The 24,072-nt window shown below is 49.0% G+C and overlaps 11 protein-coding genes across 11 annotated transcripts; 7 read left to right on the top strand and 4 right to left on the bottom strand.

Annotated features, from left to right (window-relative positions):
• Positions 1 to 606: 606 nt before the first annotated feature.
• N7481_001027 (TBC domain-containing protein) lies at positions 607 to 1,988 on the top strand (the record flags this gene model as incomplete). The annotated part of the gene is made up of 3 exons (XM_057260246.1): positions 607 to 859; positions 919 to 1,050; positions 1,114 to 1,988. The coding sequence occupies 3 exons, from the start codon at positions 607 to 609 to the stop codon at positions 1,986 to 1,988; spliced, it is 1,260 nt and encodes a 419-aa protein (XP_057128078.1).
• A 298-nt stretch (positions 1,989 to 2,286) lies between these two features.
• Positions 2,287 to 3,332, top strand: N7481_001026 (Yip1 family protein; the record flags this gene model as incomplete). Its single annotated transcript, XM_057260245.1, is given in 4 exon segments — positions 2,287 to 2,331; positions 2,389 to 2,454; positions 2,465 to 3,228; positions 3,296 to 3,332. 4 exon segments carry the CDS (start codon positions 2,287 to 2,289, stop codon positions 3,330 to 3,332), a joined length of 912 nt encoding a protein of 303 aa, XP_057128077.1.
• A 2,599-nt stretch (positions 3,333 to 5,931) lies between these two features.
• Positions 5,932 to 8,019, bottom strand: N7481_001025 (TFIIB-type zinc finger domain-containing protein; the record flags this gene model as incomplete). Its single annotated transcript, XM_057260244.1, has 6 exons — positions 5,932 to 6,764; positions 6,818 to 6,956; positions 7,024 to 7,455; positions 7,533 to 7,642; positions 7,710 to 7,800; positions 7,915 to 8,019. 6 exons carry the CDS (start codon positions 8,017 to 8,019, stop codon positions 5,932 to 5,934), a joined length of 1,710 nt encoding a protein of 569 aa, XP_057128076.1.
• Positions 8,020 to 8,615: 596 nt separating this feature from the next.
• N7481_001024 (Eukaryotic translation initiation factor eIF-5A) lies at positions 8,616 to 9,444 on the bottom strand (the record flags this gene model as incomplete). Its single annotated transcript, XM_057260243.1, has 4 exons — positions 8,616 to 8,680; positions 8,746 to 8,878; positions 8,955 to 9,221; positions 9,433 to 9,444. 4 exons carry the CDS (start codon positions 9,442 to 9,444, stop codon positions 8,616 to 8,618), a joined length of 477 nt encoding a protein of 158 aa, XP_057128075.1.
• A 915-nt stretch (positions 9,445 to 10,359) lies between these two features.
• On the top strand, positions 10,360 to 11,782 carry N7481_001023 (putative GARP complex subunit (Sac2); the record flags this gene model as incomplete). Its single annotated transcript, XM_057260242.1, has 2 exons — positions 10,360 to 11,655; positions 11,708 to 11,782. The coding sequence occupies 2 exons, from the start codon at positions 10,360 to 10,362 to the stop codon at positions 11,780 to 11,782; spliced, it is 1,371 nt and encodes a 456-aa protein (XP_057128074.1).
• A 673-nt stretch (positions 11,783 to 12,455) lies between these two features.
• N7481_001022 (NAD(P)/FAD-dependent oxidoreductase) lies at positions 12,456 to 13,151 on the top strand (the record flags this gene model as incomplete). The annotated part of the gene is made up of 1 exon (XM_057260241.1): positions 12,456 to 13,151. One exon carries the CDS (start codon positions 12,456 to 12,458, stop codon positions 13,149 to 13,151), a length of 696 nt encoding a protein of 231 aa, XP_057128073.1.
• Positions 13,152 to 14,187: 1,036 nt separating this feature from the next.
• N7481_001021 (uncharacterized protein) lies at positions 14,188 to 15,336 on the top strand (the record flags this gene model as incomplete). The annotated part of the gene is made up of 1 exon (XM_057260240.1): positions 14,188 to 15,336. The coding sequence occupies one exon, from the start codon at positions 14,188 to 14,190 to the stop codon at positions 15,334 to 15,336; it is 1,149 nt and encodes a 382-aa protein (XP_057128072.1).
• Positions 15,337 to 15,519: 183 nt separating this feature from the next.
• On the bottom strand, positions 15,520 to 17,484 carry N7481_001020 (ferric reductase family protein; the record flags this gene model as incomplete). Its single annotated transcript, XM_057260239.1, has 1 exon — positions 15,520 to 17,484. One exon carries the CDS (start codon positions 17,482 to 17,484, stop codon positions 15,520 to 15,522), a length of 1,965 nt encoding a protein of 654 aa, XP_057128071.1.
• A 441-nt stretch (positions 17,485 to 17,925) lies between these two features.
• N7481_001019 (copper transporter family protein) lies at positions 17,926 to 18,675 on the top strand (the record flags this gene model as incomplete). Its single annotated transcript, XM_057260238.1, has 3 exons — positions 17,926 to 17,979; positions 18,035 to 18,508; positions 18,634 to 18,675. The coding sequence occupies 3 exons, from the start codon at positions 17,926 to 17,928 to the stop codon at positions 18,673 to 18,675; spliced, it is 570 nt and encodes a 189-aa protein (XP_057128070.1).
• A 1,301-nt stretch (positions 18,676 to 19,976) lies between these two features.
• N7481_001018 (peroxiredoxin-like family protein) lies at positions 19,977 to 20,531 on the top strand (the record flags this gene model as incomplete). The annotated part of the gene is made up of 1 exon (XM_057260237.1): positions 19,977 to 20,531. One exon carries the CDS (start codon positions 19,977 to 19,979, stop codon positions 20,529 to 20,531), a length of 555 nt encoding a protein of 184 aa, XP_057128069.1.
• Positions 20,532 to 20,757: 226 nt separating this feature from the next.
• Positions 20,758 to 23,717, bottom strand: N7481_001017 (transcriptional regulator family: C2H2 zinc finger and Fungal Specific TF; the record flags this gene model as incomplete). Its single annotated transcript, XM_057260236.1, has 7 exons — positions 20,758 to 21,799; positions 21,851 to 21,975; positions 22,043 to 22,093; positions 22,146 to 22,268; positions 22,321 to 23,413; positions 23,510 to 23,564; positions 23,642 to 23,717. The coding sequence occupies 7 exons, from the start codon at positions 23,715 to 23,717 to the stop codon at positions 20,758 to 20,760; spliced, it is 2,565 nt and encodes an 854-aa protein (XP_057128068.1).
• Positions 23,718 to 24,072: the final 355 nt, after the last annotated feature.

Genomic DNA, 24,072 nt, shown 5'->3' with positions numbered 1-24,072 from the left:
AGCTCTGCTTTATGCGTTCTTGTACCGCCCGCGGGGTGTTCTTCACGGGCTGTCGAGTCTTGACTTCGAGGCTTAGCCGGATAAGGCTAAAATGACCAGCTTGTGGAAGTCCTCTTTGTTTTGAACCCCTTGACTTAGCCAGCGGAGCCCAGCAGTGGATGGATCGGGAGCTTGAAATGGCGATGTTTTGCCGATGGGAGGGGATCACGTTGCTTTTTTGTGCCTGAGGCAGTCAGGCGGGACTCAGCGGGGGCTCCGCTCTTCTGCCGATGCATGCACTCCCCTTTGGTGTCGCCGGTGCCCTGCAGGGAATGCAAGGAGAAAGCGTGCAAACTCTGTTTCTGATTCCTTAAAGATTATTTCGCTGTGATCGCAGGTCTGAAACAAAATTGGGGTTCTGAGTTGTCATCCAAGATCAAATCGCTGCCCAAGCTTAAGGCATCATCATTCTTGCATCCAAGACTAGCAAATCATCTATCAGAATCGTGGCAACTGCCAATGTCATGATCCTGGAATGTGATTTTGGGGTCGCAAATTTTTTTTCTTACGACACGTTTCCCCTTCATCCATCCACTGTGGCCTCTTGGTCAGTGTGAAGCTTGACAAATGGATTCACCAGATATCGAACAACGTGATGGCAGCCCTTCAGAGAGCCCAGGCATAATTGACGATGAGAAACTCTCGGTTGCATCGTCGAAGGATTCCCAAGAGTTATTGAAAATACAACAAATGGAAAAGGCACGAGCAGAGAAAGCACAAGCAATTCGTCAGGCATGCGATACCCATGACGTGGAAGCGCTGGTCTCGTATGCGACAAGCGAAGGTGGCTTGATTGAGGATGAATTGCGACAAAAGGCTTGTTAGTAATACCTTTTATAAAAGCTTTGGACCGTCTTTGAGCTAACCTCGGGCAATCAGGGCCCATATTCCTGCAATGCGATGAAAGCACACGAGTTGACGATCTCAAACCCCTGGAGAGTTTACCCCGGCATCGCGATGAAGAACAGGTTGAGTTAGATGTCAATCGCTCATTTGTTTACTACCCTAATGGTGAGTGTGAGCTGCAATGCAATTTATTTGACTCGTGCGGAATCGCTAATTGAATTGGTTCAGCCCCCAAAGATGAGCTCTCCCAAAAGAAAGAGCAACTTTCCGACCTGATAACCCAAGTTCTCAGAAACAACCCTATGCTATGCTATTTCCAAGGATATCATGACATTGTGCAAGTTCTTCTCCTCGTTCTGGGTCGTCAGAAGGCGACACCGGCAATGGCAAATTTGTCTCTTTTACGCATTCGAGATTACATGCTTCCGTCACTCTCCCCAGCTGTGAAACATCTGCATCTTATTCCTGCAATTATCGAGACAACTGACCCCGTATTATGCCAACATCTCAACAATATTCAACCATTCTTTGCTCTCGCAGCTACTCTTACCCTTTACGCCCATGACATTCAGGAATACAGCGACATCGCCAGGCTTTTCGACTTCCTCTTGGCTCGAGAACCCGTGGTCGCCATCTACTTGTTTGCTGCAATGATTCTGTCCCGGAAGAAGGAACTCTTAGAAATACCAGTGGACGAGCCCGAAATGCTCCATTTCACGCTTTCTAAACTTCCTTGTCCGCTCGATCTAGATGGCCATATTTCTAGCGCGGTACAGCTGTTCAATGACCACCCACCGGACTCGTTACCCTTCAAAGCATGGAAGCATATCTCTCGCTACAGTGTTCTGAAGACTTCGCGCGACCTGTCTCATCATCCAACAGTGGAAGAGGCGATAGGTCTTTTCGAACGGCAGGCGCGACAAATCCGCCATGAAGAACGCCGGAAACGAGCTCTCGAATTTGCCTGGAAGCATCGCCGAACCGTGGGTTCTATGGCTCTGGCAATTGTCATCGGTGCTGCCTCTATCTACATTCGGAAGAAGGGGCTTGACACCTCCATCTGGTCGTATTTGGGTCGACTCCAGACCATGGTCCTCGGGTAGGAGACATGATCGACACCGAGGTTCCTCAATCCCCTATTGTACGATAACAACGAAAGCAACTCTCAACCCCATATTGCTAGTATGAAGATAAATTCAAAATTCATCCATTTTTTTTATAGAAATATTGGAAATCATGATGTAGTTCTAGCCACGTAGTCAGAGTAAGTGTGGGCATATAAGTAGTACTAAGGGGACCGAGTGTGGCTGAAAGTGTGGCGTGGCCCGCGGGAGGGAAAGCTGATGTGTACACTTCCACCTCCACGATAACACCGAGACTCTCCAACTCAATCCCACCACAATGGCAAATCGGGGCTACGACGTGGTTGTCGACGTGGACGCCGAGGTGAGTAAAATTTACGTTATCTATTTCCTCTGTCCTTAATTACTCACACTTCAACAGGGCGACCTCGGCCATACCGACCTCCAAGAGGACCTTGAATTCCACCCATCGAGTAAGTTCCCCAACGTCAGTCCAGGCTTCTCGGTTCGACCAGCCTTCTAAATACCGCTCTTGCGCCCGTGTCATAGACTTCGAAAACGACCAACGAAGCGCCAAGGTCCAGGCCGATTCACAGCCATTCCTGGGCGGCGGTAGCTCCTCGCGCGCCGGCCGTGATCGATCCCCTGGTGGTACACCCACCAAGCACAGCTGGTGGTCGATTCACTACTACGAGCGATTTTTCGACGTCGACACAAACGAGGTCCTGCGCCGCTGTGTTGCCACACTTTACCCGCGCTCCAACTTCCTGGATGTGCTAGAGGGGAATGCGGATTTGTACGGCCCCGTCTGGATTGCGACGACGGTCGTTGTGATTCTATTCTTGACGGGTACGATTTCGCAGTGGCTATCGAACCGCCACGAACAACACTTCGAGTACGACTTCAAACTGCTCTCTGGTGCGGCGGGTCTCATTTATGGGTATACTGGCCTTCTGCCTATTGCGCTATGGGGTGCTCTGCGCTGGTTCGGGAGCTCGACGGCTGATCTGATTGAATGCTGGGCTCTGTACGGATACTCTAATTTGGTTTGGATTGCTGTTGCTCTATTGAGCTGGAGTCCGTTGACTGCGCTCAACTGGGCGCTTGTTGGCGTTGGATTTGCATGGACGACTTTCTTCCTCCTACGGAACCTTTACCCCGTGTTGAATGCCACGGATGCCAAAGCTAGCAAGATTCTTTTGATTCTGGTTGTTGTCTTGCATGCGGCCCTGGCTATTACCATCAAGTTCCTCTTCTTTGCGTGAGTGCTTCTGCCCTATCCTTAGTGCACGTTACCAGTCCAGTTGGGTACTAACTTTACTTCATAGGCACGCTAGCCCCGTTGAAGACAAGAAGGATAACTAGTATCCTGTTTTCCTATAAAATGGAGATGGAGTGCAAGAGTTGCGTGGGTTAGGATATTGGAAATGTCGCCGGTCTTGCTCGGGTAGCATGTGGTGTTTTATGTTTTCTCATTGGTGTGGTCTGGATCCGATCGCCTGTCTTGAATGTGTATGCGCAGGTCATCAATGGCTTGTAGTTTCAATGAATGTCCCATTTGCATTTAATCAAAGATACGAGTCTTTGCTGTCCCCGGTCTATCTGAGCTTAGTAGTGCTTGTTTCAAGTTCCAAGGTTGTATTACCTGCTACTAGAAGTAGTACCTAGTAATTACTAGTACTACTACTAGTAGTTCCACTGGTATCTATCACGATTTATATCATGGTATATTCAAGTGGTACTAGTTCAGTAGTAGTAGGACGCAGATATATATATGGCAGGCAAATTCAAAGCTGTAGAGACACTGATATTACAGTACTAGTATATAACGGGAAAAGTCTCAAGACTTAAAACTCCAGGGCTTGAATGAAACTTGAACCGTGCGAGATCGTGCCGGTAAATTTTATGAACACTAGGAAAAGTAGGCATACTATCCTAGCAACTGTAGTATATATGTTGCTAAATACTGCATGCCAAAAAAATACCATCGGGACGACCGTATGTTGAAGCGCTTAGGAACTGGCATGGAACCCGTGGACCCTCGTTGAAGCAGGTTCAGCATTTAGATACTACTAGTACTAGTAGTATTTGGAAGTAATTGCAATAATTCAAGACTACTGGTATGCCCACTGGCAGATGGGAATCTGTAATTCCTACTTAAACCGTCTGTCTTGTAGAACCAACTATGTCCCTCCATCAAAGCCCTCCTACTTAAACTTGAAATTGGATGCCCAGAGCGTGAAACAAGCGTTGGAAAGGCCGAGATCCCGGGAGACCCGAGACTCGGCCATATGATGGAAACCGATTTGAATCTTTGAACTTTTACTTCAATTCATGGAATGCAACCTGATTGAGAGGTGCCAACTAAAAACAGTATGACTGGCTGTTATTGTTTCATCATTTCTAACGCCATGAATAAACCTCTGCGTGTCGCGTTCCAGCCATACACCAGACCTGGATTCTGTACCCCAGCACACCGAGCACAACACCGATAAGCGAGTCGTCTATTTGAGCTTCTTCTTGGGGCGGAGCTGGTTGGTGTGACCGCACTTCTTCTTACGGCAGTTGGTGGCACGGGGAGGGAGACGGGCCTATTGATTTTGTCGCGTTAGTAAGTTGGTTCTGATGGTATTGCAGATCGCTGTGATTCGGCCCGGTGGGTGGTTTTGGCGATGACGTTTGGACCGAATCCGCGATGGCAGGGCGGAAGGAGGGATTTCAAACGTACGTAGCACTTGCGGCAGATGGCCTTATCGCAGTTGTACTTGGAGGCAAGGGCCTTCAGGGAAGGCTCAATGATACCACCACGCAGACGGAGGACAAGGTGAAGGGTGGACTCCTGTAGGTCGTTTGTGTTAGCCACGATTTCGACGTAGGTGGTGATTGATGGTGGTCAGGTCGGCAGGGCAAGAAAAAATGTAATCCTCCTCTTCAATCACAGTATTGACAGTCGCTTTGTTTGAGTCGTTGACGTATTCCGACCCCCTTGTGAAATCAAAGTGTAACCCTTTGTCTTGCCCATGCCCATGCCCAACCCGACCAACCAAAACTATCGAAATTCGAGGTCGAGGTTCGTCATACCTTCTGGATGTTGTAGTCGCTCAGAGTGCGGCCATCCTCGAGCTGCTTGCCAGCGAAGATCAGACGCTGCTGGTCAGGGGGGATGCCCTCCTTGTCCTGGATCTTGGTCTTGACGTTGTCGATGGTGTCGCTCGACTCGACGTCGAGGGTAATGGTCTTACCCGTCAGGGTCTTGACGAAACTATATCGAGCGGGGTTAGCCCAAGTCCATCTTCTCGTCCGTTTGGTGATGTGTTGCTCTTTCGTAGATCGTCGGATAGAGGGGGAAATAGAGGGGGAGCGGTTCGCGGACGACGAAAGCATTCGGAGATTCAAGATGACCTACATCTGCACTGGAAGCGCGCGGAAGAAGAATATGTTAGCTCGGCATGTTCACGCAGGTCTCAGGAATGTATTTCAACGGGTTTCACGGCACGTACTGTTTGCGATTTCTCGTTGGTGTCGGCGGTCGGTCGCTGTGTTCCAGGCGGAGGAGGCGATACAATTTGATGGTGCCCGGGGCGGTGCTCGCTTAGCAAAGGTGGACCGAACCGGGGGTGCCCTAAGCCCTAACCAACGTCCGCTTTAGGCTTAGCAGGTATCACGTGATCTTAATTTCCATTTTTGGCATCATGCGTCATGGAGATCTATGAAATAATATTACTATGTAAATAACTAATTGCATTATTTGGAACTTTACATTTGAAAACAGGTAGGTGAAAACTCAAACACTCCTTTCAGAAAGAGAGAGTAAAAAAAAACCCAAAAAAAACAACAACAACAACAGTGGTATTCTTTAACAAATGGATTGATGATTCCAACGCCTAACTAATGATGCTAGTATAACCAAGATGTCAGACCAAACGCCGCTATGATGCCCAGGTGGGGATAAATGATAGATAGCTCAAACTTCCAAATCTGAAAATTGTTCATCAAGGTTGTCCACATCGTTCTCTTCCTCTTTCATCGCCCACTCCATCATGTATTTGTCCCGTCGTTGATTAAGGAGAAATCTTGCGACCCTCCATTCTGCTACGGATACGGCCCGAACAAGTGTTGTCAATGTGATGGAAGCGAGCTGAGCCCCCAATTCATAGAATGCCCGGGCAGTCTCCGGGAGCTGCGATTCCCATCGGTACCGAGCATACCATGAACCCGGCCGCAAGGCCTTTGAACTGGGGTCCATGGAGGCGGGTTTGAGGTCTGCCAAAACTGCTTGCAACAACGCGCTGAGTGCTTCGTCTGTGTCCGTACCGACAGTTGGAACCGGGCCAGCAATTGTGTTTGACTGATCCCTGGCATTTGATCGGCTAGTTGGGAACATTTCCGCAATCGGATTGGATGTTTTGACATTATGCAGCCAATCCTTCTCATACCAGTCCAGGTACTGATCGATTTCGGAGAAATTCATGCCCAATGCATCATGATCGGTGATGCGCATAAGTTGCTCCTTTCCAATCTGGCCGCCAGCTTGCTCATGGTTGCTGAATTGTCGCTGGGCTTGCATCCATCTCTGCCAGTTTACGGTCTGCGTTGCAGGTTCCTTGGACGTGGCGGGATTTCTTTCTAAATCATCAAAAGGAAATAGCAACTTTGTTGCCAAAATGATGAGGACAATGGTCTGTACTTCAGGCAGATTGAGGGCTTCCTTTCGTCCATTGCCTCGAATTCGTGTGGGGTATTCAAATGTAATTCCAAGAATGCCCTGCAGTGTTTTGGCCGTCTCGTATACATCGACTACCGAGCTATTAGTACTTTGCCATGAGAAAACAAGTATTTATTACACATACTGGGAACAGCCATTCTTTTGATGTGCCGATAAAGCAAAAGAGGTGCGTTTAGACGAGGGAGCGTAATCCCGAAGCGACGGCTATAGAAAGCACCCAGCTCGATAAACCCGCGATGCATTCGCTCGGGTTTGGGCATGTTCTATATGAAAATGGGTTAGATAAAAGGTTCCTGGAAAAAGGGAACGTAGAAAATTCGACCCACGTACGTTGATTTCAAGCCTCGCAACAAATTCCGGGGGAAGTTTCTCACCCATTTCTTGGGGAATACTTCTCATAGCTCGTATGTATGGTATATCCTGGCGAATTATCAAGCTGAAGTTTTCTTGTAAGCCAAGTACGACTTCAAAGTGGGTTCCCAAAGAATACGGAACATACCGATGCAAGTCAACTACGCAAACAGGAAGCCGCATCAAAACTGCTGCCAAGTAGCAGAGACCGACAGAGTCGAGCAAACGAGGCCATTGAAGAATATGAGTTTCTGGTCTGAACCCTGATTCATCAGCACTTTCGTTCTCCGATTCTGCCGGTGTTGTCTGAGAGCTAAATATTTGCGGCTCATCATCGTCATCGTCAGTAGTTTCATTGATTCGCATGGAAAAGCCTCGCAGTCTCAAAGCCCAGAGATCTCGAACAACGCCCTGGAAGAAGTCGTTAGAGCTGGACATTTGGGGCTGTGTATGCGAAGATTGTATCGTTCTCAAGTACTGAGACTCACCTCGAATTGCTCTGGAAACCCATGGTCCTTAACAAGAACATGGCATTGCTTCCATAATATCAATTGATAGGCTTGTAGATAGAGCGTGGATGCCCATCGACCGCGATATGCTATGAATTTAGTTAGCGAAGGTCGGCAGAGCTAGTAAGAGATTTATCGGATGCAGATTCCACATACTCTTCCGTGAGGTTTCGGCCTTCTCTTTCCTCACCCGATGCGTCTTTCCCTGTGTTCCGAAATCATCCGGATCAGCTTCAACTTGTACGCCCTGCATAATGTGTTAGCGCCTTTTCTCTGGATACCTACTTCTGCGCCCCGCTTGCAGATATATGATGCAGTTGTGATAACATCATTAACAGGGAGAAACGTGAATGGCGCATACCTCTTGCAAATGACCACGGCGACAGAACCAAAGGCCGTTATCTAGATAGTATCGCTTCTCACGGCATCCTTCTTGGCCACAGACCCCTCGGGTGACATAGTCCATGCCGAGGCAGATTTGGTCATGCTGGTTGGGCGGGAATGTTCGTCCGGCACGGAGTGTTGGAAGTCAGTCCGGGAACTTTTTTTCTGCCCACCGCGTTTGCTGCTAGCCAACCACACACGGTTGGATTTGACTTATACATGTCAACTTTCAAGGATCCAACAAAGAGTAGTAGATAAAAAGATGTAATAAAATGAACGAAAATAATGAATATATTTTCAATTTTCCTTCTGGCCTATCGACAGTTTTCTAGTGCTTATAGTGCCTCGGGTGTCTACTTGGTATGCTACACAGATTCAAGTTGATTACACAAAAATAATTTGAGAGGATGAAACCAAGCAAGGCTTTCATATTTATTCGTTCGTCACACTATCATGAGATGCTGGAGTTCAGAACTGTTCGGACAACATGTTGCATGCCAACCAAAGCAATTCTTCTCATCGGTCCAGCCTACATCCCAGGCTAGATGTTGGACAAGATGCTGAAGAAGCGACCAGGTCCTCCATTGAACCATTGAAGATGAATTTTTTGGGGGAGATAATCCCATTTTGAAACATAAAAGGTTGACATAACATGTGAGGAATCCAATGTCATGACATTTATTTGGGGGCCTCCTTGGCCTCAATAGCGACCTCCTCACCCATGGCAGTCTGGATGATGACGTCTGTAACGATTGGTTAGATCCAATGTTCTCGATTGATTGATCGTAGGATTCTAGGTTGCACTTACTGACGTCCTTCTCCTCATCACGGAACATCTTGATGATGCGCTCACCGAGCTCGTTGTCGGGGACCTTGACATCATCCTTGGTGTCACCGTCATCCTTCATGAGGGAGAGGAAGTCATCGTCGGTGATGTCGAGCTAGAAAGGAAGCGAGTTAGTTTGCGTGCCCAGGAGGGGGGGAAGCGGGGTAGAGCGCAGGGGCCGGGCCACTTACGAGCTGGTACTCCTTGCGGCCGACCTTAGGGACGTCCATGTTGTGGGTGGAGGGAGAGAGATCCTCGAGCTTCTTGCCGGTGAAGATATCGATGGCGACAAGGTGGACCTTGGCGTGACCGTGCTTGCCAGTCTTGGAGGTGGACATGTCGACGATCTTGCAGGGACGGCCCTTGATAACGACGTGACCGTTCTTACGCAGAGCAGAGCACTGCATGGGGTAGGTGGTCGAAGCGCCAGCATCGGCGGATTCGAAGGTAACATCGTGCTATTCATCCTGTTAGTATACCAGTGCCATTTGTTTCAAAAGTAAGGTGTGGTCTGAATGGAGGGGTGGGTGTGTCGCATGGTGCTCCCGGTAAAAGAGGGGAGCCGCAAAAGATGCGGGGCTAGAAGACCAGCCCAGAGCTGGGTAATTGGGGGGGGAGTCGGGGAAGAGTAGTTTTTCAAGAGAAAAATCTCTGTAGAAGAGCGCATACCTCGTCAGCCATGGTGAGTGAGTGGTGGGGGGAGAGGAAATAAAGAGAGAAGTTGTTAAGGATGGGGGAGATGGAAAGAGGAGAAGTTTTCTCTCGAGAAAAAGGCTTTGTGGTGGGGGGAGTCGTCGCTACCACCAAATTCGGCTTAGCGTCCCCGTGTCTCGCGGCCAACTGGACGTGGTCTTTCTCCATACATTAGCTTTAGCTTTAGCATTAGCATTGCCATTGCCATTGCCATCCATCCAGACTGTTCAATACCATGTGGCGTGACCGTATATCAGGCCAGGCTACCCCTCCCCCGAATCGAAATCCCCCCCCTACCCCGGCGATCCTCCTCTCAACTCTCCCGTGGTCCTGGCGGTGGTCCCTATAACAACCGTCTTGGTGGCGGCGCGAGAAACTCTTCGACCTCTTTACTCCTGAGTCCGAATGATTCGACGGCTTCGCTTCCTGGAACTACACGTGCGCCAAATGGATTAGGATTGAGACAAGCCAGTGGTGGCCAGCGAACACGCCCAGCCGTCGTTCCCGACCCATTGGAGGTCTTGAATGGAATCATTGGGAAAGAGCAGCCACAAAAGGACCTCCCACAATTATTGGACGAGCGATACGCGAGACCAGACGAGCTGGTAGAGACGATCGACTTTAATGGAATGAGCCTAGAGCAATTTGTCAACAAATCAGACCCGCCCCCGATCAGAAGGAGTCCGAGTAGCGATGTCAACGCGCAAACGATCCAGCAGTTTGAACAGGAGCGCGACAAATTTGAGGAGCTACATACATCAATCACTGGATGCGATGATGTGTCTAGATCGGTAGAGATGTATCTCAATGACTTCTCAAATGAGCTGGGGGCCGTATCGGCGGAGATTGAAACATTGCAGACCCGCTCCACGCAATTGAATGCGATGTTGGAAAATAGGCGCAATGTGGAACGTCTCCTCAGGACCCGCCGTGGAAGAAATTAGCATCTCTCCCAAAGCAGTGCGCACTATCGCCGACGGGCCCATGGATGAAAACTGGGTGCGCGCCCTGAACGAGATCGATGCACGAACGGCGGGTATCGAAGCCAAGGCGTCGTCTTCTAGTGGCTTCAAAGCCATTGAGGATGTCAGACCGCTACTGGTCAATGTGAAAGATAGGGCCACTGAGCGAATCCGGGATTACTTGGTATCACAGATCCGAGCTATACGATCACCAAACATCAATGTGCAAATTATCCAACAGCAGCGATTGGTGAAGTTCAAGGACCTCTTTAGCTATCTCTTCAAAGTTCACCCTAAACTTGCCGGAGAGATTTCCCAAGCTTATATTAACACAATGCGCTGGTACTATACTTCCAATTTCACCCGCTACCTTCAAGCCCTTGATAAGGTCAAGGTATACCCAAGCGATCGGAACGAAGTATTAGGAGGAGACTCTCATGGAAGCCGAGGGAGCAGTATTCTCCAGAGCGGCCGAGCTGGCTCTGCCGCCCACGATCCTTTCTCACTGGGCCGTCGGATTGATGTTCTTCGAAATGGAAATCAACAGGCACTCTCATCCTATCTCGCCGAAGAAGATCATTCTTATCATGGCATCGAAACACCATTCCGGAATTTCAATGTCGCTTTAGTGGATAACATATCGGCGGAATATTCATTCCTTAGTGAATTCTTCCCACCTATGACCTTCCATCAAATCTCGCGCATGGCGACAGACATCTTTGAGCCATCTTTCACAATTGGCTCCAACCTGACCAAAAAGCTGATCGAAAACACCACGGACTCCTTGGGAGTACTCATGTGCGTGCGACTGAATCAACATTCGGCTTTCGAGCTGCAACGGCGCAAGGTACCTGTCGCCGATTCCTACGTAAATGGAATTAATATGCAGCTGTGGCCCCGCTTTCAAGTTATTATGGATCTCCATGGAGAGTCACTGAAGCGAGTTGGATCAAATACGGGGCGCAGCGCGGTCTCTGCCCTGTCGATCGCTGGCGGCGATGATCTGAAGAACTCCTCTGCACCACACTTCCTGACGCAGAGATTCGGACAATTGATGCATGGAATTCTTGTCCTCAGCAGTGACGCTGGTGATGATGAGCCTGTATCCAATAGTTTGGCTCGACTGAGAACCGAATTCGACACTCTCCTGGCGAAGCTGAGTCGCAACGGCACGGATGCAAAGCGCAGGGAACGTTTCCTTTTCAACAATTATTCCTTGATCTTGACGATTATTAGTGTAAGTTGCTCGCAATCGACATATTTTGCAGGAAATGCTGACCAGTCACCAGGATACCCAAGGCAAATTAGCAGTGGAGCAGCGACAGCATTTGGACGAGATGTTGAAGAATTGTAGCAAGCGTTAACGACCGCATAGCGTATGGCAATTGTGAAATTTGCCGGTTTCTCTAGATTATTACCCTTGAACATAAGCATTTTAATTTAATCATACCTTAATACTCCGTAAAAATTTATAACTATGTATACTTTTTCTCTTTTTGAGTAGGCGGAATGGGATCGGCGTGTTCTCCGGCCTCGGCCAGTCGGGTGGGGGGGCTCCTTATCGCCCGCCGCCGGCGCAGCTCAACCCAGCTTGCTACACTCCCCAAAATGTATATACGAAGAGCTGCCATAAGAAGTCCAGTGCTTAGTCGCTGCTTCTCAAGCAGTCGAGTCTGCCGCGCAGACTTTACACATGCGGTGAGTGCGCCTTTTTCGGAGTCGAGCTACTAGCCGCGAACCTTACGAAGGTCCATGACCTCGAGCTAGGAACAGCCTAACAGCTGCCTTTACGATAGGGGCTCCCTTGACTGACTCTAGACAGGTAATTGGCGCTGGAGTGGTTGGGCTCGCAGTCGCCAGGCAAATAGCAGCCCGTGAAGGTACATCCACGATCCTCCTTGAACGACACGATGCGCCAGGAACCGAAACGAGCAGTCGCAATTCCGAGGTGAGACGCAACTCGGCATATCCAGAATAACTACCGGAAAGCTCAATTCTGAGCTTAATTGGAACCCACCACTAATTGTACGCGCCCTTATGCAGGTCATCCATGCCGGGCTCTACTACCCTGCCGATTCCCTCAAAACAAAGCTCTGCATTCAAGGCCGCAATATGCTCTATGATCTGTGCTCCAAGCACGCCATCCCACACAGAAATACCAAAAAATGGATCGTCGCCCAAACAGCCGAGCAATGGGAGTCATGCCTGCGGGTCCACAAACATGCACAAACCCTAGGCGATGCTCCAACCCGGATTGTCGGCTGTGACGAAGCGGCCCGTCGCGAACCCGATGTCAAAGCGGATGCCGGCATTGTTGAGAGTTTAAGCACGGGAATTGTTGATTCTCATTCGCTGATGACATATCTTCAAGGAGACTTCGAGGACCGGGGTGGTGATGTCGCATTCAAGACGAGAGTTACCGGCGTTGAGCGCGTGAGTGATGGATATGAGATCACTGCCGTTTCGGACGAGGATGGCTCCGTGACGACTATCACAGCGGAGACTTTAATAAACAGTGCTGGACACGGCGCATGCGCCATCAATAACCTTATTCTCCCAGAGGAACGACACCGAGAGCCGCACTACGCGAAGGGCACATATTTCTCGTACGGCGGATCACGACCACGGGCCTCAGTTCTCGTATACCCTGCTACCGTGCCGGGCCACGGAGGTCTCAGGAACGCATTTAACGCTCGATATGGGAGGGCGTATTCGCTTTGGTCCGGATGTTGAATGGGTGGATGATCCTAATGACCTTCAGCCTAGCGCTGCGCGTTTGGAACAAGCGATCCCGGAGATCTTAGCATATATGCCAGGCGTAGACCCTTCAGCCATCTCTCTTGATTACTGTGGAATTCGGCCCAAGCTAAGCCGAGGTGGTGGTGTGAACATCGGGAAGACCTTCCAGGATTTTGTGATCCAGGAAGAGGAGGGATTCCCGGGCTTTGTGAATCTGCTGGGTATTGAAAGTCCTGGATTGACGAGCTCCTTGGCTATTGGGGAGATGGTTGATGGGATTCTCTACCGTTGAATGACCCCTGGAGTGATAACCCCAATCCATTTTAGGTAGCTACTAGTCCGCCATTAGGAAGACGGAGACCAGGACGGTCAACAAGAGGTTGGAAACCTTTGCTGTGCCACTATACTATACCTATCCTTTTCTACCGCCGCTATTGTCTGGTCTTATTTCCCTACCTTCGCTCGCCGTCCTCCTCCTCACTGACTCCCTCGGTAGCTTCTTCGGCTGGAAATTCTCACTTCCCCCGAGAACCATCCCCCCTAGAACCCCGGAGTGATGATACGAATGGCAAAATCTCGGACGGGCCAGCCGAGATGCAAATGACTGATAATCGGGAATGTATACCGATAGTAACCACTTCGCCCAATATGTGTAGCTATTAGGCTGTTTTTGAATTGATCGGTTTTTTGTTAGATGGAACAACTCTGCGGGACAATGATGATGGAATAAGAGGATGAAGACACTTTTTGGTAGAGTGCAAGGGAGTTTCTTTCCAAAGCACGTCGGTCGATTGCGGAGCTGGCAATGTGCGGGGCATCGATGGAGGGGATGGGATGGGATGGTAGTCTGCTGCAGCGTATAAAAGAGTGACGGGCTTCGAAGATCGGTTCCACCCCCCGAAAAAGATATTACCGGAAAGGAGCTAGGTTTTGAGACATTAACGTGATAGAACTTATTCCTCTTTCAACGAATATTCACCTTTACTCCCATCAAGTTTTCTATTCTAGACGCTCTACATTACTCACCAGAATGAGCCAATTCACCGTTCTTGGTGACAGTGCCATTAGGCAACTCCTCCTCGGCCTCTCGAGAGATGAAATCAAAAGCATCCAACGGGACATTGAGGATAGTTTGATCTCAATTTGCCCTGGAAACGAAAGTGACTATCAACCAAGCCCAGGCATCATCAATCGCCCCGATGGTCAGAAGGTCCTTTTCAGACCCTTTACATCCCCAGATAATGTGGGAACCAAAATCATTGTACACCCAGCTCCTGCCTCCGAACCTTCAGGATCAACAGCGGCGAGTAGAAACCAGCAAGCCTTACATGGAATTATCGTCCTTGTTGACAAATGCGGGTTTCCCACCGGTGTTCTTAACGCCGAAGAAATAACTGGCTATCGCACTACCATGAGCACAATGATTCCATATTCCTGGAGATGCCACACTGAGCATATTCTCATTTTCGGAGCCGGAAAGCAAGCACTGTGGCACAGCCGGCTTGCACTAGCTCTTCGCGGAGATGAAATTAAATCTATAACGATCGTCAACCGATCGCTTGATAGAGCACAGGAGCTGATTCAAACTGTGAACGAAGAGAACAGCTCCTACTGGAAATCATCTTGCCAGCTGAAACTTTTAGTCCCCACCCAGGAAGGCTTTGAGTTGCAATTGCAAAAGCTCCTTGTAGAGGCCGATGCAATCTTTTGCACAGTGCCATCCAGAGAGCCTATCTTCGCTATGGCCGCTTTGAACCTGGAGGGGAGGAGCAGGTCCCCCTTCATCTCCGCTGTTGGCTCATGGCAGCCGGATATGATCGAAGTTGACCCGGCAATTCTTCATCATGTTACGGAGACTAGAGGATTTAACAAAAATGATGGCATATTATCGTCAGGAGCCGTGATAGTCGATGATGATGAGCATGCCTTGATTCATGCAGGGGAGATCGTACAGAGTGGCCTGAACAAAGATCAGATTTTGGGTATTGGTCAGGTCCTAAGTTGGAAACGAGAAGAGTCCCTTGGTACGGAAGCTACACAAGATCTCAACTGGTGGCTCGCAGAGGGATTGGTTGTATATAAGAGTATCGGCGTCAGTGTCACCGATCTCGTTGCTGGAAACGCAATTTTGGCATTAGCCGCGAAGAAGAATCTGGGTACTTCTATCTCGGACTTTTAGATAGCCACCTGGGCATGGTTAGCAGGTTGTTGAAGAGGTTCTTGGTAGAAGAAGCCCCTAGTATTGGTAGCAATTTCAAGTTGTGAAGATACAGGTCACGGTAGTATGGCTAGAAGCTTGGTCTCAATCATTCAATTGATAGATAATAATATATACATTTAATCATAAGTGCGTATCATGCTGCTACCATTCCAACCGATCATCACAGATAAGGCTAACGTCAAATCTCTCCTGGCCCTTCCATACTTTGGAGCCAGAATTGCAGGAAGCAACAATGCTGCGCAGGTCACTAATCATCCCGCCAGGCCCGCTGGCAAAGACGGTAGTAGGTCCCCTGACAGTGTCCTCCAAGAAGCCCGGGATCATTTTATGAAGAGAAGGATGTCTTTGGCTGCTATTTGCTGAACCACCGAGCTTCTCAACTGAGCCACTCGGACAGTCACAAACATCAGAATCAGATGCAGCACAGACGGGTTTCACCTGCACGGCTTTCTCGTCCTCATCTGCTGCAAAAGCTTTCGATGGCTCATCCACCTCAATAGAGTGGGGTCTGCTATTAGAATCTCTCGTAGCAAATATCTTGACCTTAAGATTCAGGTTTTTCTTGGCTTTTCGTAGTAAAGAAAGCTCTTCACTGATCCATTTAGTATTGGACGTGTGACGGATTGCCCAGATGAGCTCGATTTTTCGGTCGGGAGATGGTGCTTGTTGTGCAAGCTCGAGTAAGACCCCGAGGACATATGTAATTCCGGTACCACCTGCGACGCAAATGATGTTTGTGTCAGGCGTCAAGTTCTCCATGATTGCTTCTCCGTAGGCACCCGTTAGGATGACTGGTGTCGTTGGAATGCCGGTTGCAGCGAGATCGGCGATTTTCTTTGTTTCGCCCTTCTTGGCCCGGAAGATGTATGAATGCTTCACTCTTCCTTGCAAAAGAGTTGGGGCATTGAGTGGGGTGAAGGGGTGTGATTGCCAGATGCTTCCTTTCTGAAAGCACAGGTAGTAGTGTTGGCCAACATCCCAAATATCTTGTGGATTTTCCATATCGAGTCGGATGACATCGCCGTACTCCTCATCTGGAAATCGAGTGATAGCTGCTTCTGCTGGTTTGAAGCTCAACATTCGCGATTGATCAAATTGATCTGGATGGTAATGCAGAATTGCCGTCCGGACAAATCGAGCACCGCGATCCAGAAACCAGAAGATCAGGGAGGGCCACAGATAACACTTTAATTGCTTCCAGTGACCCCAGCAGGCACCGATATAGACCATGGCGAGAACATAGTGGAGCTTTCGAAAAGTCTCATACCCCGTGGCCCTGATGCCCCAGGGAGTGCTGAGGGCGAACATCATAAGCAAGAGAATCATGGCAACGATACCCCAAACAATGTATGTCTGAGTGACCCATTCAATTCCAACTGATGGCTGTGGTTGATAAAGCCTGAGTTCGACAATGCACCAGCCGATTGTGTGGAGAGAACTTTGCACAAAGATAATGTACCCTAGCCATCGGTGCAAAAAATTGAAACTCTGGTACGGGACGCCAGTAATGAGAGAGAGAAAAGACTCTCGGCTACTCAACATGATTGAGAGTGGGGTGAGGGCATATGCAAACACGCCGATGCGATCCGCCCAGGGACCGATACTTGAGCGAGTGTTATAAGTGTTCGACATGCCCGATACGGGCGTGACCCAAGTGTTGTATGAAATTCCGACAAAGCTGAACACAAGTAGATAGGAAGCCAGTGAGGCGAGGATGAGGACCTGGAGGCGGGTAGTACGGCCAAAGAATATACGGCACGCATCTGGCAGTAGGAATTGATTTGTGAGCGCCGCAAATGAGCGACGAGTTTTGTATAGACCGGATAATTGAGGAGCAACGAGAACCGGACTCATCATCGGGCGATCATAATGTCTCCAACATGCCCAGATGAGTAGAATAGCGCCAATGATAGACCAGAAGATGCCGCTATAGAGCATCCCCCGATCATGGGCTGAATATACAACATCGAGATATGCGCAGGAACCCGGATCACTTGTACAAGGGACTGCCCGGTCGGCATACCCCCAATGAGGCTCTAATACTGTCGCAGCACTTAGGTTTTGAATGTGACGAGCACCCAACAGGGATGATGATAGGGCGGCCATATTGGCCCTCGTCCAATGAGATGAAATCGATGACCGCTGACGACAAGACTCGAACGGGCCTTAGACTATCAGGACTTGTGAATTGACTTCAACATGAACGAAAAGGCGTGTGTGTGAGAGTGGGCTATTAGTATGTGATTTTGTTTTGCACTCAATGGCCGTGGTGGGTTAGTCTTTGTAATATAATAACCCCCATGGCGCGATTCACGGCTATTCCCACCCTGCTACTAGGTGGCCAGATCCCTGAAACGTCCGGAGACGAGAACATTTGAGCAGAATAAACCGCATTTGTTTCCACTCGGGGAAATCTCCGCTGTGGGGGGTAGAGCTTCCGGCCATGTCATATAAGCCACGACGACCTCCGCGATGGTTCCATGAGTCTACACCAACATTAGACACTTTCCTACTCCTACGATTCCCCTCTGAACAGGCCAATCCACCATGCACGGCATGGATATGAGCTCGAGCAGCTCGAGCAATGAGTGCAAAATTTCCGTGAGTGCCAAGGTTCGGCTGTCTTGGCTGACTCCACCAACTCACGCAATTGCAGATGCTCTTCAATTGGTACACCATCGATGCTTGCTTTCTTTCTGAGGGATGGCAGATTCAAAATAATGGCATGTTTTCTGCGACATGTATTGGTGTGATCCTTCTTGTGGTGCTTGTGGAAGCCTTCCGGCGGATTGGCAAGGAGTACGATAATTTCTTGACGCGCCAGTTCGAGCGCCAAGCGGTGGCGCAAAAGGCCGCATTCGTCGCGAATTGCGTCGATAAATCCACCATGACCGGGCGCGCGATTCGCTTTCGTGTGACCCCCTTGCAGCAATTGGCGCGGGCGCTGATTCATGCTTTGACCTTTGGAGGCGCCTATATCGTGATGCTGCTTGCCATGTATTTCAACGTCTACGTGATCATTTGCATCTTCATCGGAGCGGGACTTGGCAAATTCTTGTGTGATTGGATGGTGGTGCAGATCGACCTCAATTCGATCCGGGAAGAGGCCAAAGGTGTCGAGGAAACTACGGTATGCTGTGGCTGATGGCTACAGGCTTATGAGTTAAGATCAAATATAGCATATGTCTATAAACGAGCGTTACGAATCTCATATTCTCTTCATTATACCCCGGCTTCTGATTCGGAACCTCGCAGCTAGCGACCATGTTCATGTATATTGAGTTCAAGCTTGCATAGTAGACAATTCTTCTGTCATCACCTGTGCATTGGTTATGTGATACATGTGCAACCAAACTTGGAAGACTGAGCGAAAATCCTACTACTAGTATATTCCTGTCAAAAAGCGCCACATGATGATAATAGATGAATAGTACTGGTAGATAACTAATAACTTGAGCTATATAATATGCTCATTGCGAACTAACCTTAGCGGCTCTTACAGCCTCCCTTCTGGAGAAGAAAGAGTCAGCTTTGGATTTTCGATCGAGCATAAGAGACCCAGACCCCGATGTTTCAATCCTCAGCTTCAGGTATAGAGCTAATATATTTATTGTTTCATCTAGCACGCACCTTGGGGATTTCAAGTTGCCATTTGCTTTACCAGGTTCATATTAGCAAACCCAATATACACCCCCATGTACGAGTTAACATTGCAGACACCGATCTTGAATGTTGTCGGGTCCCTAGATCCAATGATAGAGTCCGAGAAATCATTCCGTCTACAGGAGTGCGGAGAAAATCGAATTGCATCAGTTCGGGGAACACGCTACGCCCCACGAAGCCAAGACTTGAGAATTTGCGAGAATTCTTTTGGAAATCGCTCACTGATATAAGCGATGATGAGGAAGAATGGGAGAATTGCTGATATAATTGGTCGTTTGTAGTAGTACGATGTAAATCGACAATGAATTCAATTTCAATTCCCCGTAGTAACGGTTTATGGAAGGGCGCGAAATCCAACGAACCATCTCGTTAAAAGAACGCCTAGACCCAAACTATCTTAAATCAAGTTTAATATTGATCAGTTTACCTCACATAAGCCCTCATTCGCCGCCCCTGATTATATGTGGTTGTCATGATGTCATGACATTCTCGAAACTTTCGAATGCAATGATAGTGGCGGAAACTGACAACGAGAAGACCCGCTAGTAGAAAGAAAGTGAGGAACTGCAATAACCCAAAACTCCAACAATGCCCATCGTGCAAAAGATGAATGAGAATACCGGGGCAAATATGACTGACCCGGACACCTCTCTCGGACTGGCCCACATTCCCCGACGATGATGCCCTACACCAAGCCTATGAAATCGAACTCGAGACACAGAGTGGCGACACTGTACGCTTCGGTGAACTGGTAGCAGGAAAAGGCGATTCAATCACCACGATCGTGATCTTTGGTGAGAACCCACGATGATGCTACCCCATTCCGAGACCGCCTATAGAACTAAATAAACAAAACTAACGGAATGCTCCCCCCCCTAGTCCGCCACTTTTTCTGCATCTACGATCAAGACTACGTCCGAAACCTCGCGGGTAAAATGCACCAGAACCTCCTAGACACAGTTCCACCCGACGCTCGACCTGCCCAAGTCATTATCATCGGATGCGGTGACCATTCCATGATCATACCATACATGGAAGAAACGACCGACGAATTTCCCATCTACTCCGACCCGTCAGGGAAGATATACGATAAGCTACAAATGAACCGGACGACTGCATTCACCGATCCACCGCCTTATGCAGAGCTCTCGCTTAGAAGTTCGTTCGCAAAGTGTATGAAGCAAATTTGGAAGCGTGGTTTGGCGGGTTTGAAGGGTGGAAACTGGGATCAGCAGGGTGGGGAGTGGATTTTTGTTGATGGGAAGTTGAGATATGCGCATCGGATGGAGGCGTCAAACGATCATCTTACAGCAGATCGGTTGATGGATATTTTGAAAACGGATTATAATCGCAAAGGGGGTGAAGTGCCAGTGGCAGTCCCGGAGGATGCGGAGGACGCACCGCAGGTCCAGGCTAGTGCGCAAGTTGAATCTAAGGAGGAGGATGGCATCAAACGACAAGAAGCACAAAATGAGGTTGAAAATCCTTGATGTTGTGTTTGTTGCAAGATTGTTTAGAAGGGCCTGTTTCTCTCTTATTTTCTTCTTATGAGGTGTTTAGTATAGTCGGAGTTATCGAGCGTATATCTCAGCGTACTATTCGGACTGATCAGAATTCCAGCGGTTAATAGTATGTATAAAGATTTATTGTTCCACCCACACGCTTCCCTATAATAGTGTACAAAGTAATACAGAGCCAAAATCAAGGGCATCCAAATCACTCCACATCCATAAGTACATCGCTCATAATGTGTAGTACGTAAGAAAATTTCTTTACACTCCATTTACCCGAGTCTTTGAGAAGGCCAGCGTAATCAAGAAGGATCCGACGAGCAGATTGATACCCACCTTGAAAAGGGACACCCCGAAGGTAAATTGTCGCGCCGTTGCGGATGAAGTTGACAGCGGGATCATCAGTCGGTGAAAATGACTGACTTCCCCGTGGCTCCATGAAACTCGTGAAGCCCTCTGTTCCAACTTGCTGCCAATCAATGTCGTCCATTAATTCAATGGACCCTATAGTGGATGAAACATTCGCAGAATTGGGAACCATAAAGGTATACAGGCCCAGGACAAGCGCCGCGGAGAATAGCGATAGGATTGAGTGAAATGTAGGATGATCGGAAGCTTTCCGATTAGTCATGGACTTGTAGATATGAGCGGCGTGAAGGCACGCTCGTCTGGCAGCAGGTGTCTGGGACCACTCAGCTATATCGTCGAGCGCCTTTCGAGCTGGGGCCGGCCCGGCTCGACCAGCAGCGAATTCAAAGATTTGAATGTCGGCAGTAAGCATCATGCACATATGATGCCACATAACAAGCGCATTGGGGTTCATTTTCTCCATGTACTCGCGATAGTTACTGATAATTTGGAACTGAAGAGATGGAAGGCACCTGGCTCGGCCGTCCATTGCATATGTATGACAGGGAGCGAAGGGGTAACTTGCGCGATTGGAAAGTAGGCGGTGATAGGCCTCTGACTGGCGCAGTTGGACCATGGCTAAGACTGCTTGGATCGATAATTCGTCGGTGGGACCTTCGATTGCTGGAATATTGATGTTTTCTGACGGCGCCAGCACCGTTGGCATCAGTATCCTTTTCCCGCTGCGGATCAGCTGGGTCCATCGTATCGATGAGTGTGCGCGGAAGAGGGATTCATTGCAGGGCATGATGATTTGGATTGAGTCTGGAACGACTATCGGACTTGTTGAAAGGAGCGAAGAATACCAGGAGTCCAAAAGAAGGAGACCGATGATGACCCTGTTTATAGATATTAGATGCTGGCTATGTGGTAAACGAATAGTGTCTCACCTCTTGGTAGACTCAACCTTGCTCCATGCCTTCCATCGCATCTCAATATCGGGTACGGCCTCGAAAAGACTCATGTCTAGGATTTGACCTTCCGTGGCCGCAAAAAGCCCATGTCTTTGGGTAATCTAGCATCGGGTTAGTTGCCCATACTTGAAGGGGGGGGAGGGGGGGATCGGGAAACCGATTACTTACCGACATCAAGTTAACATAAAGCATTTGGCACTTTTCTAAATGTGTCTTGTCCTGTGAATGTGTTAGTATAAATATTCCCTGACATGAGGGAAGATATCCATACACCTGTTAATACAGCAAGATTCAGGAAAAGAAATGCCGTTGCGAAAATAGACATAGTACTAGAAGGCGATTCAACGCCCATGGTACATTTTGTTAGATCGGCAGTGACCCTTTCAAGCATATTCTAGCAGTATCATTAATAGCTGCGAGATAACCATTTTGAGAATGCTTCTTACCGAAAAATCTCTCGAGACAAAACTGGCGGTTCCTTTAGTACCAAGTAACATCATTCCGATGAGGCACATGACATAAAGTAATAGTGGGCGGGTCGTCTTAGCGGAGAATGTAGGAAGGTGTACAAACGGCACAAGTGGGTGAAAAGTGCGGAAATAGAGATCAAGTGCCATGTCTAGAATCTCAGCAGGAGGAAATTGAGGGAAGAAATTCGAAGACGAGCCCGTCGTTGCTGGAGAAGCAGCACCGTTGTGTGGATGTTGCATGTGGGGAAAAGAGAACATAGTTTGGCCAATAACAGCCTGAAGCCTGCGTCTACACTCTTCATCAATGCCGCATCTGGATCCTTGAGCAAGTGGGATATTGTTCTGAGATAGCGCCGAGCTGATAGAAAATACGTTGTCCACGTCCGTGTACACGACATCGCGCCAGAGACTGTTCATAATGCGACCTGTATGATTTGGTGGAGCAAGCCAGCACCGTTGAACCTTGGCAAAGCGTTCGTTGGGAATGTTATCACCGCTAGGTTTGGCGCCGTCAACAGATTGGCGATGTTGTTGGTCCGGGGTGAGCACCACGTTGTCGCCAATTAACGGGAGATGGCCGTTTGTGAAATCGAGGGATCCATGATTCGATCCGGCATCGGTACGCGGCTCAAGCCACATCTGTAACAAATCACTCGATCCCGCATCAAACGCTAAGCTGTTATTTCGCTGGGACTGGGCTGTAGGCGTGGTCTCGTTCCAGCCGAAATAAGGCTGCTGTTCATCGATCATCATTGTGTTCATCTCTGGGTCGGTTCGGCTGTGGTGGGCTGAGATGTCCGCCAGAAAATCTAATGAGGATGGCGGGATTCCGGTTACTGAGAGATTCACGTCTCGGGGCGTCATGTTAGGAGGGAATTGATGCGCTTCGGGCCCAATACTGGGCAACATCTGGGTGCCATTTTCCGGGCCCGGTACCATCGGAGACATCCCTAATATTGCAGACTGGCGTCGGTCATGGGCCTCTGTCGTCGCGGCATCTTTTGTTTTGGCTGCAGCATTTGGCGCAGCACCTTGGTTATGACCTTTGGCATGACGACTTAGAACGTCGCTGTGTGCGCGTTAGATTGTTATCGACGGCAGTTCATAGCAGATGTGGGGCGCAGATCAAATTGGTAAAATTCAAGCACCCCCGGTGCATGCTTACCTTCGCGAAAACCTTTTATGACAGACATTACACTCGTAGGGGCGTTCCTTGGTGTCTAATGTAGAGTATGTTAGAGATTCGCTTCATGCGCGGTCGTCCAATTTCTGCGTGAGGGCCGGGACCGGGACTGACGTGACCGCTCATGGCGTTTGAAATGCTCAGTCTTCTTGAAGCGACGATCGCAAATGGTGCACTTTCGGAGGACCATGATGGAGCTCGCAAATCAGCGACGGCATCACGAAGGAGACATGATTCTCTGAGAGAGAGCGCGAGTGTGTCGGGGCTGCCCTTCGGGGAAAGAGGGGAGAAGGTGTTAGTCAGCCCGGGGTTAAGCCGATCGTGACGACTCTCCTTTGACCTTCATTTTAACTGGTCTTTCAGCTCGAGGCAAATTCTACCGAGGATATACCGCAGGGCCCCAGTTCCACTGCGCTCTACGAATGGTAGCCCATGACTCGTGTCTGGGATTGTCGCATTGGCCCCTGATGACAAGCCACCGGATTCCCCGTGGGGAGAAGGCAACAGCTCCGAACCCTACATAGGGGTGGCCCACTGTTGATTTT

Source organism: Penicillium waksmanii (assembly GCF_028829765.1).
Source record: "Penicillium waksmanii strain IBT 27052 chromosome Unknown utg000001l:1.0-4852451.0:1.0-4856178.0, whole genome shotgun sequence".
Taxonomy (NCBI): Eukaryota; Fungi; Ascomycota; class Eurotiomycetes; order Eurotiales; family Aspergillaceae; genus Penicillium; species Penicillium waksmanii.
The sequence above is the reverse complement of the archived record's forward strand: the minus strand, read 5'-3'. Positions and strand labels throughout refer to the sequence as shown.